Raw genomic sequence first — 13,005 nt, 5'->3', positions numbered from 1 at the left:
TGTGAGATGGCCACACTAGAAGGTAAGGTCATATTGGATTTCCTGTCTCTCATAGGGACTTCCCTGGTCACTTCCATATACAAATAAATGAGTCCGGGTTAATTGCCCTAATGGCGTCTTTATCATTCCTGCATGTTTCTGGACAAAAAGCTGATATTTTGTGTTTTTTTTGTCCTGAACCTTATTTTGTCTAATAAACTCTGAGTGAAACTAAACTGGTGGCTATTGGAAAGATAATGCAGATGGCATTAGAAAGATTCAATTAAAGTACACAAAGAGGCTGACTTTAAAGAAAATCCCTTTTGGGATAGTTTTATGATGCCTCTCATAGCTTTGGCTCTTCTTCTTTATTTCTCTTCTCTTCTTTCTCTTTCTGCTGCTCCTTCTTTTCCTCCTTCTCTTTCTTCTCCTCCTGCTCCTTAGCCTCATCCTCCAGATCCCCCTTCTTCTTCTCCGTAGCCTCCTCCCCCACCTTTTCCTCCTCCTTCTCCTCCTTATTTTCCTCCTCCTTCTTCTTTTCCTCCTCGACCCACTGCTCAATCTCCTCCTCCTTCTGACCCTTCTCCTCCGCTATCTCCACCTCCCTCCTCTCAGTTTGCTCCATCTTCTTCAACCTCTTAACAAAATGCACACTCCGATATTTGTGTCTCCCGCTCTCAGGCCAGGTGCGGGCGCAGGGCCGGATCGTGGGTGGGTATACCCCAGCACCCAACTCCATTAAATACATAGTGTCGCTGCAGAGCACCCAGGGACAACACTTCTGTGGCGGGGCTCTGGTTCACAGGTACTGGGTGCTGACAGCAGCACATTGCAATATCGGGTAAGGAAAGGTCTTGCCATGTCAAGGGCGGATGTTTGACAGGCTGGGGAGTAGTTGTTCTATTGTCCCCCCCCCCCACCCTTTGAATATTGTACAGCATGTCCTCTGCACTGCTCATTTAGTTTTTGTATGAATTAATTAATGAATTGTATCTTAGGGTACTTGACTCGTGTTTCACGTTGAAACAGCTCTTGTTTTGAGAATGTTTTTCATTTATATTGGGCTATCCACATAGTTTTTCATTTTATCCTTCTTTCTTTTTACAGTTATTTCTATCTTTTTACTGTTGGGAATTAGGCTTGTCTGGCATTTCGGCTAACAGCGAACCGTTTGGATTGTACCAGGGCGGCTGTATTGAGCAACCAGCCATCCTGGCACTTTCACACGGCAGGGTGGAGCGTGATCTCTCTCTTAATCAGAAAATAGAGAACATTTTATGGAGAAAGAACAAAACAAAACAACAAAACACTTTGATCATCAATGGTTATGTCTCAATGGGTTAAAACAATGTTTATGTGTATTTTGAAACTCACATCTGTGAATAATATAAAGCTTTGTTTATCAGGTTAATATCAGGGATACCATTTTTGGGTTATTTTATAATGACATATTTTGATAAATGAAAGCCTTAGGGTAGTCCTCCATAGTTAATCATTATCAAGCTCACGCACACAACACACAGACACAACAACACACAGGCACAACAACACACAGGCACAACAACACACAACAATAGAATCGTTGTATGCATCTATTCAAACTTCAAACTATCTGCTCCCATGGTTCCCCAGGGCAGAGCATATGATGGTCGTAGCAGGGGACTACTCCATGAGGACCTTTGAAGGCACCGAACAGTATTCCAAACCTCGTCTGCTCCTCACACACCCCCTCTACAACAAGAGCACCAACAACGCCGACATCATGCTCATCAAGGTGTTTACTCCTGCATTCACTCTTCATTCCTCTTCTTCTGTAACGGGAGGTCAATCAGTGACTTTTATTTACTTATCACTCGTACAAATATTTGTAATAATTGTGTAAATGAAAAACGATTGACTTCAACCAAACCAAGAAGTTTTGAGAAAAGTTTTTTATGTTGACCTTTAATTCAACCAACAAATGTTTAGTCATTTCCCCCCAATGACAGCTCACCCTGATGAAACCTGCTTATTATTCATCTTAAAGGTTGGGTACGCGATTTGCGAAACGCCAGCAGATTTTGAAAATACACAACTCAAATGGTCCTACCCCCTCTCCTTCAACGCTGACTCTGACTCCACCCATTCCAAGTACCTGGACGCGCAATCATGCACGAGCGCGAACAGAGATGCGCGAGAGCGAGCCAGGCTAGCGTAGGTTTTCGTTTAACAACATGGCACTACATTCAGCTGTAAATTGCACCCAGTACCGCGGGAAGTAGGGGTTTTGGGGGTGCTGCAACACCCCCTGTCCGAGGCCCTGTCTTATCACAGAAAACGATCATTTCTAAAAACCAAAGTGGAGATTTCTGAAAACGCCGGTTATGTGTTGTCGTATCAACGGGGAGAAACGGGATTTTAGGTTCTGAAGCGTCACATTATGCACCAGGAAATGCTTAACGTCATGTGAGCGTCCGCTGTACCGTATTGGTCCGAATATAAACACAAACCCCATTGTAATACGACCTATATTTGGAAAAAAGATTTGAAGACCAGATCTTGATTTCATGAATAAATAAATTGTATTAATTGAAATAATATACGAAAATAAAAAGGCATAGAATAAAACACTGCATTGCCACTAAACAGTAGTGCAAATAGGCCGTACTGATGTGTACACCAAAGACTTCCTGACACTCCTCTGCCCCGCTGTGTTCGCTCTGGCTGTGGTCGCTCCGAACTGTTTCGGCCCGTGGCAAAGCGAGTCATCCTCGCTGCTGTCCAAGGCATGTTGAGACGCAGCATTTATTTAATGCTCATATGTCCTAGTGCTGAAAAAATGTTATATGAAAAAGTGTGAGGGTAGCGGTGGTGCGCTAAACTTGTTCTGTGAGCAGCTGGATGTGAACCATGGTGTGAAGGAAGTGAACACAACGATCGATTTTCAACTGTGCGCGCATGCACTGGTGTAATTGAGCTGCGCTGCTATATATCTTTTTTTATCAATGTAACGAGTTGCGAGTCTAGTGCAGGCCGGGTTTTTTTTTCCAGCACCCCCTGCTGAGAATACGTTCTCGCGGCTATGGTTGCACCAGATGTTATAAACATTAAAGGGTCACATAAATCATTACTATTTTTAGAAAATGTATGTTTGTTTCATATAATTGTATTGGAAGTCCTGGTTTTCACTAGGGTTGCCGCGGTGTGGACATTTTCACACCGAGTAATACACTCGTCTCAACACCGGTATTACCGAGTATAAACGGTATAAACTTTGAAACTAGGTCAACCGCCACACAAGCATCGGTTTTTAGACCCTTCTCGTCCTTCAGTTGCCGCCAACGTTCAAAAGCAGCGCCTAGGATTATTCTTGATTTCAGTTTTTCTCTTTCAGCGTTTTTATTATCAATTACTCTCTGAAAAAGAGTTTTCCTTCTCTTTGCTGGTGGTGGTGGTGGTGGTGGTGGGGATTGTGGCGTCTTGTCTGCCATGGAAATGGTCTTCTACTGCTAGGTCCAAATGTGGATTAACTAGTTCCAGTAGATACCGCAGGATAACAACAAACAGGAGCTTGCTCTGGGTCACGAGCTCTGGGTCACGAGTACTGCACGAAGGGGTCGCGCGCGGGGCGCGGGGGAGGGGGGGAGGGGGAGTGCAGTACGACCGTTTGATTGACGTACTTACTGTCCAATGAAACTCGGTGGCAATGGAAATGATTGGCTGGAGTTTTTCGAGCCCTGCCCGTTCCACAGATGATTGACAAGTTTAATTTTCATGTCAGTACTTCTAACTCAGTGGCTGTAAGCGGGTTATGATAAGGATTTCAAGTAATTTTGCAAAAATGGCCAAAAAAGCGAATCACCTACGCAACCTTTAATTGAAGAAAATCAAATTGCATTCCATTTTTGATTCATTCAAGTAAAAGCTCATCTTTGGTCCCCTTCTGGATGTCCCCTGTAGCTGCGGGCCCCCGTGGTGCTGAACCGCTACGTGTCCCTTGCTGCCCTCCCCAGACAGGGCACCGGCGTCATGGAGGGCCAACTGTGTCAGGTGTCTGGGTGGGGCTACACCAGCCTGGTCGGGGGCCAGGCGCCCTCCACTCTGAGGACGGTCAATGTGCCCATTGTGTCCACGGCGAGGTGCAATGGCAGCCTGTCTTTCAGCGGGAACATCACGGCCAACATGATCTGCGCCGGCTTCCGGAGCGGGGGCAAGGACGCGTGCAAGGTACGGCACCACCATACCTTCTAGACTTCATGATTCTGTAGAACTGACGATTTTAGAGAAAGGATTTCAAAGAAATGTTCATGTGTTGGAAGTTTGATATGACGTGTGTGTGTGTGTGTGTGTGTGTGTGTGTGTGTGTGTGTGTGTGTGTGTGTGTGTGTGTGTGGGTGTGTGTGTGTGTGTGTGTGTGTGTGTGTGTGTGTGTGTGTGTGTGTCCCACATCGAGTGGTCGGAAAGTGTACAATGTTGTTTTCCCACATTTCTTCCTTTGCTCTGATTTGCTTCTTTTTTTTTTTTAGCAATTCAGGTCCAATTCCCCCGAAAACACACAAATTAAACAGTTCATTGTATTTCCATGAATTGTCTTTGACTTGGTGTGATGATGCAGAGCATTGAGAGTCAACAAGCATACTGTAGGCTGCCATCAGGGTAGGAGAGCAAGGCAGAACAAATCATTTCATCAATAAGCTTTGTTTTACAGTTTTCTATATAATTGAACAGATTTTGCGATCTGAATCTGTGCCGTGATCCCAGCCTCTAGTCGACCGACACTGGTCGACTGTCTTGAGGGTCTCCAACCTGGGCGTGGCGGTGTTATAACAAGAGGGTGTGGCTTCTGTCTGGTCTCCTTAGGGAGACTCCGGTGGGCCGCTGGTGTGCGGGGGTCGAGTCTACGGCTTGGTGTCCTGGGGCAACGGCTGTGGCAACGCCAAGTTCCCCGGAGTATATACGGCGGTGTCCAAGTTCCGTCGCTGGATAGACCGCATCATCTACGGCTCCTACCTGCGCTGCACTAGAGAAGTACTGGACAAGTACTAGACTGGGTGCCAGGGAACAAGTACTAGACTAAGTACCGGGAGAAGTACTCCTGTTTCACCGAGAGTGGGAGAGTTCTGTCCAGACAGGTTTTTAATGCACTGTAATAGAACAGCATCACAGCCCCCCCCCCCCCCCCCCTTTTCAGAGGCTGTACCTTTCAACCTTTTGAATAGAGGTAACCTCATCTCATGTCTTACCGTAAATGCCAACAACAATTCTAAGACATTTAATATCTATAAAGTTATCACTTTTGTATTCAACAAATATTTAAAAACTGTCCTTTACAAATGAGTCACTGTTGGTATTGCTATATTCACAGCGGTATTCCATTTTTATCAATATCCTCTATAAATAAAATTGGATTTTGAACAATAGACCATTCAGTGTATTCATTTAGCCTGGCTCACTTTGTCTTCGTTGGTTTAAGCTCAACAAAGTTGCGACCGAAATCGACATACTTCCAGTCAGTAAGAGACCACACATATGATGGATAAGACAGGTGCTCTCAACCGATAGAACTGCATAAATAACTGCCATGGACATTTGTTCACAAAAGGGGGAGGTTCGAGATCTTATCTGCGAGTTGTATTGCTGTCTCTGTTTTAGTGTGTTGCTGTGATCATGACAAGATGCCTGGCCACCCTCTGCTTTACTTCTCATTATTAAGGGAGTTTGTCCTTGTCCTTTAGGGTGCTAGGCTTAGGGGGCGTCATAAAATATGGCCTGTAAAGCCCTTTGAGAGTGTAACCGTGATTAAGGGGCCACATTAATACTACTTTCGCAACTTGTTTTTAGAGTGAGCGGTGGAGGCTAGCTGTTCTCTTTCTCTGTAAATAGTTAGTCTGCTATTGAAAAATAATCACTTTCACCCTCTGGACGTCATTATGTTTATGTTTGATCAAGCACGGTCATGGGAAGACTTATAAGACCCATACGATGATCTCCATTAATCAGAGCACAAAGGGGAAGGTTCTCATGTTGTATAGAAACACGAGGAGAGGGAGAGGTTCAGAACACTGTGTTGTTTGTCTTAACTGCAGAAGGTATTTTACTGGTCAATGCATCAACTAGTCTCAGTATGGTCGCTAAACAGCAAGCTGGCCGGAGGAGCATAGATCTTCTCTAGATAGGACACTGGTATGAGGGATGGCTGCAGGGCTCTGTGGGAGGTGCCACACCATTCAGTCATATAATATACGGGAGTAGTATTAGTATTTACTAATGTCAATTATTTCAGTTCTATATTCTTTTCCAGAGAGGCAATGGGCGGCCTGGCTAGGATTCAGGCGATGCGTATCTGCTTTCCTCACCTCTCATCCCACCGCCGGTGATACTTGGCAGCGCCAGAGTGTCTGCGTGGTGCTGGCTAGATGTGATGGCAGAGCGATGGAAATTATATCTGACGAAGCCGCCCTGGCACTGGGAGGAAATGACGCCATGCCTCAACCCTTTTGCTGCAGCATATATTTTCTGGAATTAAGATTTCAGTGTCAACTCATTTGTACAAACATCAGACACACACACTGGAGCGTCTTGGTGGTTCCTGACTGAAGGTTCCTGATGTTACACAACACAGCTCACACTGGAGTGTATTTGTAGACCCTTTTGTAGCTTACTCTTTGGTCTCTTTTATTTGGTATTTGGTCCGCTATGAAATCTTGACGTGTCAAAGCATCTTCTTTGTCAAATATATGTTTTGCTTAGTGTAGCATCCAGACTTAAATGTGTTGGGAATAGCCGATGAGACTGTCATGTTACTGATTCCGCAGGTGTGTGTGTGTGTGTGTGTATGTGTGTGTGTGTGTGTGTGTGTGTGTGTGTGTGTGTGTGTGTGTGTGTGTGTGTGTGTGTGTGTGTGTGTGTGTGTGTGTGTGTGTGTGTGTGTGTGTGTGTGTGTGTGTGTGCCTGTGAGTGCATGTCTGTCTGTCTGTCTTTCTGTGTGTGTGTGTGTGTGTGTGTGTGAGTGCACGCTGTGTGTGTGTGTGTGTGTGTGTGTGTGTGTGTGTGTGTGTGTGTGTGTGTGTGTGTGTGTGTGTGTGTGTGTGTGTGTGTGTGGGTGTGTGGGTGTGTGGGTGGGTGTGTGGGTGTGTGTAAGCTTGCCTGTGTGTGTGTGTGTGTGTGTGTGTGTGGGTGTGGGTGTTTGTGTGTATGAGTGTGCGTGTGTTTGTTAGAGTGCCTGTGTGTTATACACAGAATATGTTAATCATGAGGTAAATCATATGCTAATCATCAGGGATAGGGTTCATGCCCTAGGTCACTGAAGCCACACCACAGCAGCCTATTAACAAACTGCCATCCTTTGGCCAGGTCTCACGCTCTGGGTTTGCACCGCTCTTCTGATCACACGCTATGAAATCTTGACGTGTCAAAGCATCTTCTTTGTCAAATATATGTTTTGCTTAGTGTAGCATCCAGACTTAAATGTGTTGGGAATAGCCGATGAGACTGTCATGTTACTGATTCCGCAGGTGTGTGTGTGTGTGTGTGTATGTGTGTGTGTGTGTGTGTGTGTGTGTGTGTGTGTGTGTGTGTGTGTGTGTGTGTGTGTGTGTGTGTGTGTGTGTGTGTGTGTGTGTGTGTGTGTGTGTGTGTGTGTGTGCCTGTGAGTGCATGTCTGTCTGTCTGTCTTTCTGTGTGTGTGTGTGTGTGTGTGTGTGTGAGTGCACGCTGTGTGTGTGTGTGTGTGTGTGTGTGTGTGTGTGTGTGTGTGTGTGTGTGTGTGTGTGTGTGTGTGTGTGTGTGTGTGTGTGGGTGTGTGGGTGTGTGGGTGGGTGTGTGGGTGTGTGTAAGCTTGCCTGTGTGTGTGTGTGTGTGTGTGTGTGTGGGTGTGGGTGTTTGTGTGTATGAGTGTGCGTGTGTTTGTTAGAGTGCCTGTGTGTTATACACAGAATATGTTAATCATGAGGTAAATCATATGCTAATCATCAGGGATAGGGTTCATGCCCTAGGTCACTGAAGCCACACCACAGCAGCCTATTAACAAACTGCCATCCTTTGGCCAGGTCTCACGCTCTGGGTTTGCACCGCTCTTCTGATCACACACCATAGACGAGTTGTCATGGAGCGTCATCTGCACGCGGCGTCACCACAACGTCTAAAGAAGGACGAATCCGTCATGATCTCACTGGGGAATAAAAGGGGGGGGGGGGGGGAGAATCCTTTCGCTTGATGACACACAGATCTGGCGAATGGATCGTTAGTACATTGCGGCTCCGTACTGGAAGCCACGCCAGGCCGCCTCAGAAACCCCCACCACCCCACCCTCCTCCCAGTTGGTCCGTGACGTGCTCCCTGGCCAGGTCTCCCAGGGATCCGTGTTTTGCATCGCTGCTCAATTTGCATTTCTTCCTCCGATATTTCGTGCGAGCCGCTCCAGATCAGAAGGCGCTCCACTGCACATTTTTTTTCTTCTCATCGTCTTCCGCCGTGCGTCCACATTTCAATTGCGATACGCACAAAAACCAACGGGACATTATTGAATGATGTTGCCGAGGCTTTCCAATCGGTGAGACTGAGGACATTTTTTATTCGATCGTTGATTGTTTTAGGTGGCGCACCGACCGACGGGGACACGTGCCGCCTTCGAGGTAAACACACAGGGCTCCGTCGCCTCTGCTCGTGTCGTGTCGTGTTTTCTTTGTTTTTTGTCATCGCCAAACGCCACACATTTTGATCATCGAGCTATTCGTTTTCCTTTTGCGCTTCGGTGATACCCAGACGCCTATTGGAAATGTCGGAAGTGCTGCCTTTCAACGAGGAGAAAATGAGTCATTATGGAAACGAAGGCGAAGAGGGACACCTTTCCTTCACCTGTCGTCTCCAAGACACCAACAACTTCTTCAACGGGCCACAGAATAAACGCCCTCCGAAACTCGGACAGATAGGCAGGAGCAAACGGGGTAACTATTGGATGGAGATGTTCTTATTTTTAATGGTGATGTTTTCATTGCGCACATAACCGACCGAGGGGCCATAGTAGAGAACCTATCGATCCGAGGCCAGGCATGCCTTTACCCCGCTGGGGTAGACAGCGCGTTATGTGGAGAGACGGACACTCGTGTATTGCTATGCCGTCCAGCCCTATGTGTAGAATGGCTTTTTGTTGTAATCGCATTGCAACATAAGTTCAATGCGCATTGCGCGCGTGCGGGCTGTCCAATGTCCACTGCATGCTGCCCAACGGGAGTCCTGACCAATGGCATGTCCCGAATGAATGGATGCCATGATTGAGATTGACGTGTTCCAAGATTCGTTATTTTTTTAAATAATTCTGTCAAGCCAACAGACGTGCTTTTCCCCCAATATTCTTTGCACTGCACCCGTATCCTCCCCCCCACCCCCCTCAATTTCCACAGATGCATTTACACACGCGTGCACAGACCTGTAATTCCATAAACAAGCACGCGGCTCCTCACAGAAACGTGCCTAAATTACAAAGGAGAAAGAGAACATGAGCCACGAGGGCACTGTGGTGGTGGAAGTGGTCGTAGGTAGATGTTAGATACGTCATGTACATTCACATGATGCGCAACAACCCAATTTGCACATACACACACTAACACACACTTAAGCAGAGACTGACTACATCTGTGTGCATCAGCATGTTTATTCTTCTTCTGCTCATATGATGCAGTGTTGTGTGTGTGGATGTGTTTTCTGATGTGCGTGCGTATGGTGTGTGTGGGGGTGTGTGGGAAGGGGGGGAGGGAGGAGTGGCTGATGAACTCTTCCTCCTGCTGTCATCCACAGTTGACGAAAACGATGACGGAGAGGCCCAGAAAAACGGAACAGAGAAGACCCCCACGGAGGCTTAAGAAACGGCACCCTGCCCCTCCCCCCCCCTCAACCTCCTCCAACCCAACTCCACCCTCCCCCCCCCCCTTCCTCCTCATCGATCCATCCAAACGGACACTCTTGAAACGTTTTTTAAAAAAGAGAAATGGCGATGTTAGCCAGTTTTAATCCAAAGACACTGTATATAAGCACTTTCTCTCATGTGGCAGCAAGCGGCACTACCACACTCCTCTTCCCCCACCCTCCCCCCTCCCCCCTCTCTCCAACCCACCCACCCCCCCGCCACCCAGACGTGTCCAGCCATGGGACGTGTGCTGGACACTGGGCCCGCGAGTAGGCAAGAACCCCCCCCCCCTCTCGCCTTCCTTCCTTCCTTCCTCTCCCCTTTTCCCTGCCCTCTGCCTGGGTAGACCTCTTCCTCTTCCTCCTACTATTCCTCCCCATACACACACACACACACACACACACACACACACACACACACACACACACACACACACACACACACACACACACACAGTAACAAATACACATGTCACTTTTGATCTGAGGGGTTTCGCCGTTCATCCATTCATTGGCAGCAGACAATAGAGTGAGGGGTTCTTTGGGCCAAAGCGACGCTGTCGAAAAACGCAGAAATCAGGGACAGGATGAATCTGTAAATGTCATGTAAAAACCAACACACACAAACGAACAGAAAGCACACGCTCACTTCCTCTATTATCAATCATCCATGACGCTCTTCAGTCGGACTGAGAGCAAAGTGAGTTAGCTTGAGAGTCTGTAAATATGGAAAGGGTAGCCCATATTTTCTTGCACAAAAAACGTGAAGAAGCGCTATAACATTTTGTTGTTCTCTGTCTGTATAGAAGACTCTATTTATTGAACCTTTTGAAGATATCTCTTTTTTCCAGGGACCGAGGCCCGAGGGACTGTTTTTTGTATGTTGAGACGACGGAATGAAAGTGCAGGTTTACGTTTTTTTATGACTTTCTTTTGTTATTCTCGATGTTGCCTGGGTGTATTTTGTTTCCGTTCCGTTTTTGTTACCATGCTTTGCAGCTAAGAGTCATTTATATACCGTGTACCTCCCTAGCGTTTGTAAGCTCCCAGGACTTCCCCTGGATTGGTTGATACTGTACCTTGACTGTACACACACCGTATTTATTGATAAACTATTTATATTGCATTGTGCATTAACGTGTGCCAAATCTCATGAAGGGATATACTTTACCGGACAAAATGGATTATTCTTATTTTTTTCTGTGCTTCTAACATCACTATTTAGTTGTTCGTTTGGTTGCCATTTTGTAGGACTCTTTTTCTTAAAACACTGAAATACCAACTCATGCATGGCAAATATGAAATCATGCATGCATGGCAGAACTTCTGAAGAAAAAATCTCTTACTTGGGTGTTCTTGGAACACCTCCTATACAGCTTTGAATGACAAACCTCAAGAAACAGTCTTAATTCAGCGTTGTACTGTACAATTCACACTGTTTTGTACAGTGGCCTAATATCTTGTAATAAAGATTCTGAAGGTGTAATAATCACTCTTTACTGTTGTATTGTGTACAGAGGTTGTTTAAAGACTGGCATTTTGTTTTATGACGTGAAAGAAAATCGTAGGAAACACAAACATAGAGAACGTATCCAGTTTTCATTCATGTCAAATTTGAACCCTCAAGTATATATTTAGACGTCCTATTCACCATTCTCCCTGCAAAGGAGACGTGAGTTTCTTATTCCTGCCATCCATCAAACCTCAGAGGAACACAGGACCAGCAGTAAAACCCGGACACAGATTCCTGCTCAGACTGTAGAAACTCTCAAATCACCACAATTGACCCTCCAAGGCGCCTGATGCACCGGGCTCCCAGTAGGCTCAGAGACGGCCCCCCACCTCCCAGCCCCGAGCACGTCGCCGCGCGCAAAAAAAGTCTTGGCCCAGTCAAAGGAACACATCACTGCAGCCCTCGTTTGATACACGCGGTGAACACAGCTCAGAGCAGGAACAATCTCGGCTCCTCTCCAAGTCTTACTGCTTTTGTTTAACGCTTTTTTGTTTGTTTGTTGACCCAACGTCGAGGGAGGCAGTAATGCTGATGAGATGTGACATTTGCAGCTCTGCTGTGGTGACTAAATGATTCATGTTCTGTGATGAGTCTCTGTCAGTGTATGGCATGCTAAGCCACGGCCGCGGCAGGCTCCCCGGCGCACGCTCGCAGAGCAGGACACGCGTGCGCACACACACACGCTCATTAATGCGCACGTGCCACGTCTGAGCTCTTAACTGCAGATGTGAACAACAGACGCATTGGTAAGCTCTCCAGTGTTTCCACTATCTCGTCTCCTCCTCCTCCTGTCTCTCTATGTCTTCCTCTGTCTCTGTCTCTCTCTCTCGCTCTTCACCTCTCTCTACCCCCCGCCCCCCTCCCCCCAAGATCTTGACAGACATGAAAGGGGCTGCCTGGGCTGGCTGCCATGGTAACATATGCACCTAGTAGCTGGATCGGTGCTGTGGTGGGGGCGGGTTCTGTGCAGAATTCCCCCCTGCTTCCCGACACACCTCTCACTGTGCCGCAGCAACACCTTTCCTCTCTTTAACGGGGTTTTCTCTACTTATGCCCTCTTCTGTTCAAGACACCCTATTCGCTCTGCGCATGGACCGGATCCCTAACTCGACCTCTCACACACGAGCTGATCTCGAGTCTCTATTTGTTGCTGTTGTTACACACAATTTATTATTTTGCTTCCCTGTTGAATTGCTTAGACTCTGGAATAATAACGCATTGCTGTGGATGTGCTCTATGTGCGCCTCTGCATTCTAATTGCAGCTTTCAAAAAATCTGCTAACTTACGTTTTGGGAAAGAAAACTTTTTGTTTAATTATCGTTCCTAAACTTATACTGGCGAGGTAGACAGTAAGAGGAACGTGAGAAGAACTGGGGTCGCTTGGGTGCTTCTGTGATTCTGTTTAGGTCATATACAGATCAGGAATGTTTAAAAAATGCAGTAAGCCTACTGGTTGAGGTGTTGTAGAATTAGTGAAAGGTTTCTGGTTTAAACCCTAAAGTCTGCAGCCTGTAGGCATCCTTCCAAGATACCCAAACCCCACCCCCTCATAAATGGCATTATGAAATGGGGTCATTATATGCAATTCTTGTTGTTAATAATTTCCTTTGATGGGTACAAATTAAATAGG

At 46.5% G+C, this 13,005-nt stretch overlaps 2 protein-coding genes across 2 annotated transcripts; both read left to right on the top strand.

The window, feature by feature from the left end:
* Nucleotides 1–6: 6 nt before the first annotated feature.
* On the top strand, nt 7–5,034 carry LOC130401485 (trypsin-like). The gene is made up of 5 exons (XM_056605294.1): nt 7–22; nt 661–820; nt 1,612–1,753; nt 3,919–4,185; nt 4,819–5,034. The coding sequence occupies exons 1-5, from the start codon at nt 7–9 to the stop codon at nt 5,002–5,004; spliced, it is 771 nt and encodes a 256-aa protein (XP_056461269.1). The 3' UTR covers nt 5,005–5,034.
* A 3,440-nt stretch (nt 5,035–8,474) lies between these two features.
* Nucleotides 8,475–9,818, top strand: camk2n1 (calcium/calmodulin dependent protein kinase II inhibitor 1). Its single transcript, XM_056606880.1, has 2 exons — nt 8,475–8,903; nt 9,754–9,818. The coding sequence occupies exons 1-2, from the start codon at nt 8,735–8,737 to the stop codon at nt 9,816–9,818; spliced, it is 234 nt and encodes a 77-aa protein (XP_056462855.1). The 5' UTR covers nt 8,475–8,734.
* Nucleotides 9,819–13,005: the final 3,187 nt, after the last annotated feature.

Source organism: Gadus chalcogrammus, chromosome 13 (genome assembly GCF_026213295.1).
Source record: "Gadus chalcogrammus isolate NIFS_2021 chromosome 13, NIFS_Gcha_1.0, whole genome shotgun sequence".
In the NCBI taxonomy this organism is placed as follows: Eukaryota; Metazoa; Chordata; class Actinopteri; order Gadiformes; family Gadidae; genus Gadus; species Gadus chalcogrammus.
Note: the sequence above shows the minus strand (reverse complement) of the source record. Positions and strands in the feature narration are given on the sequence as shown.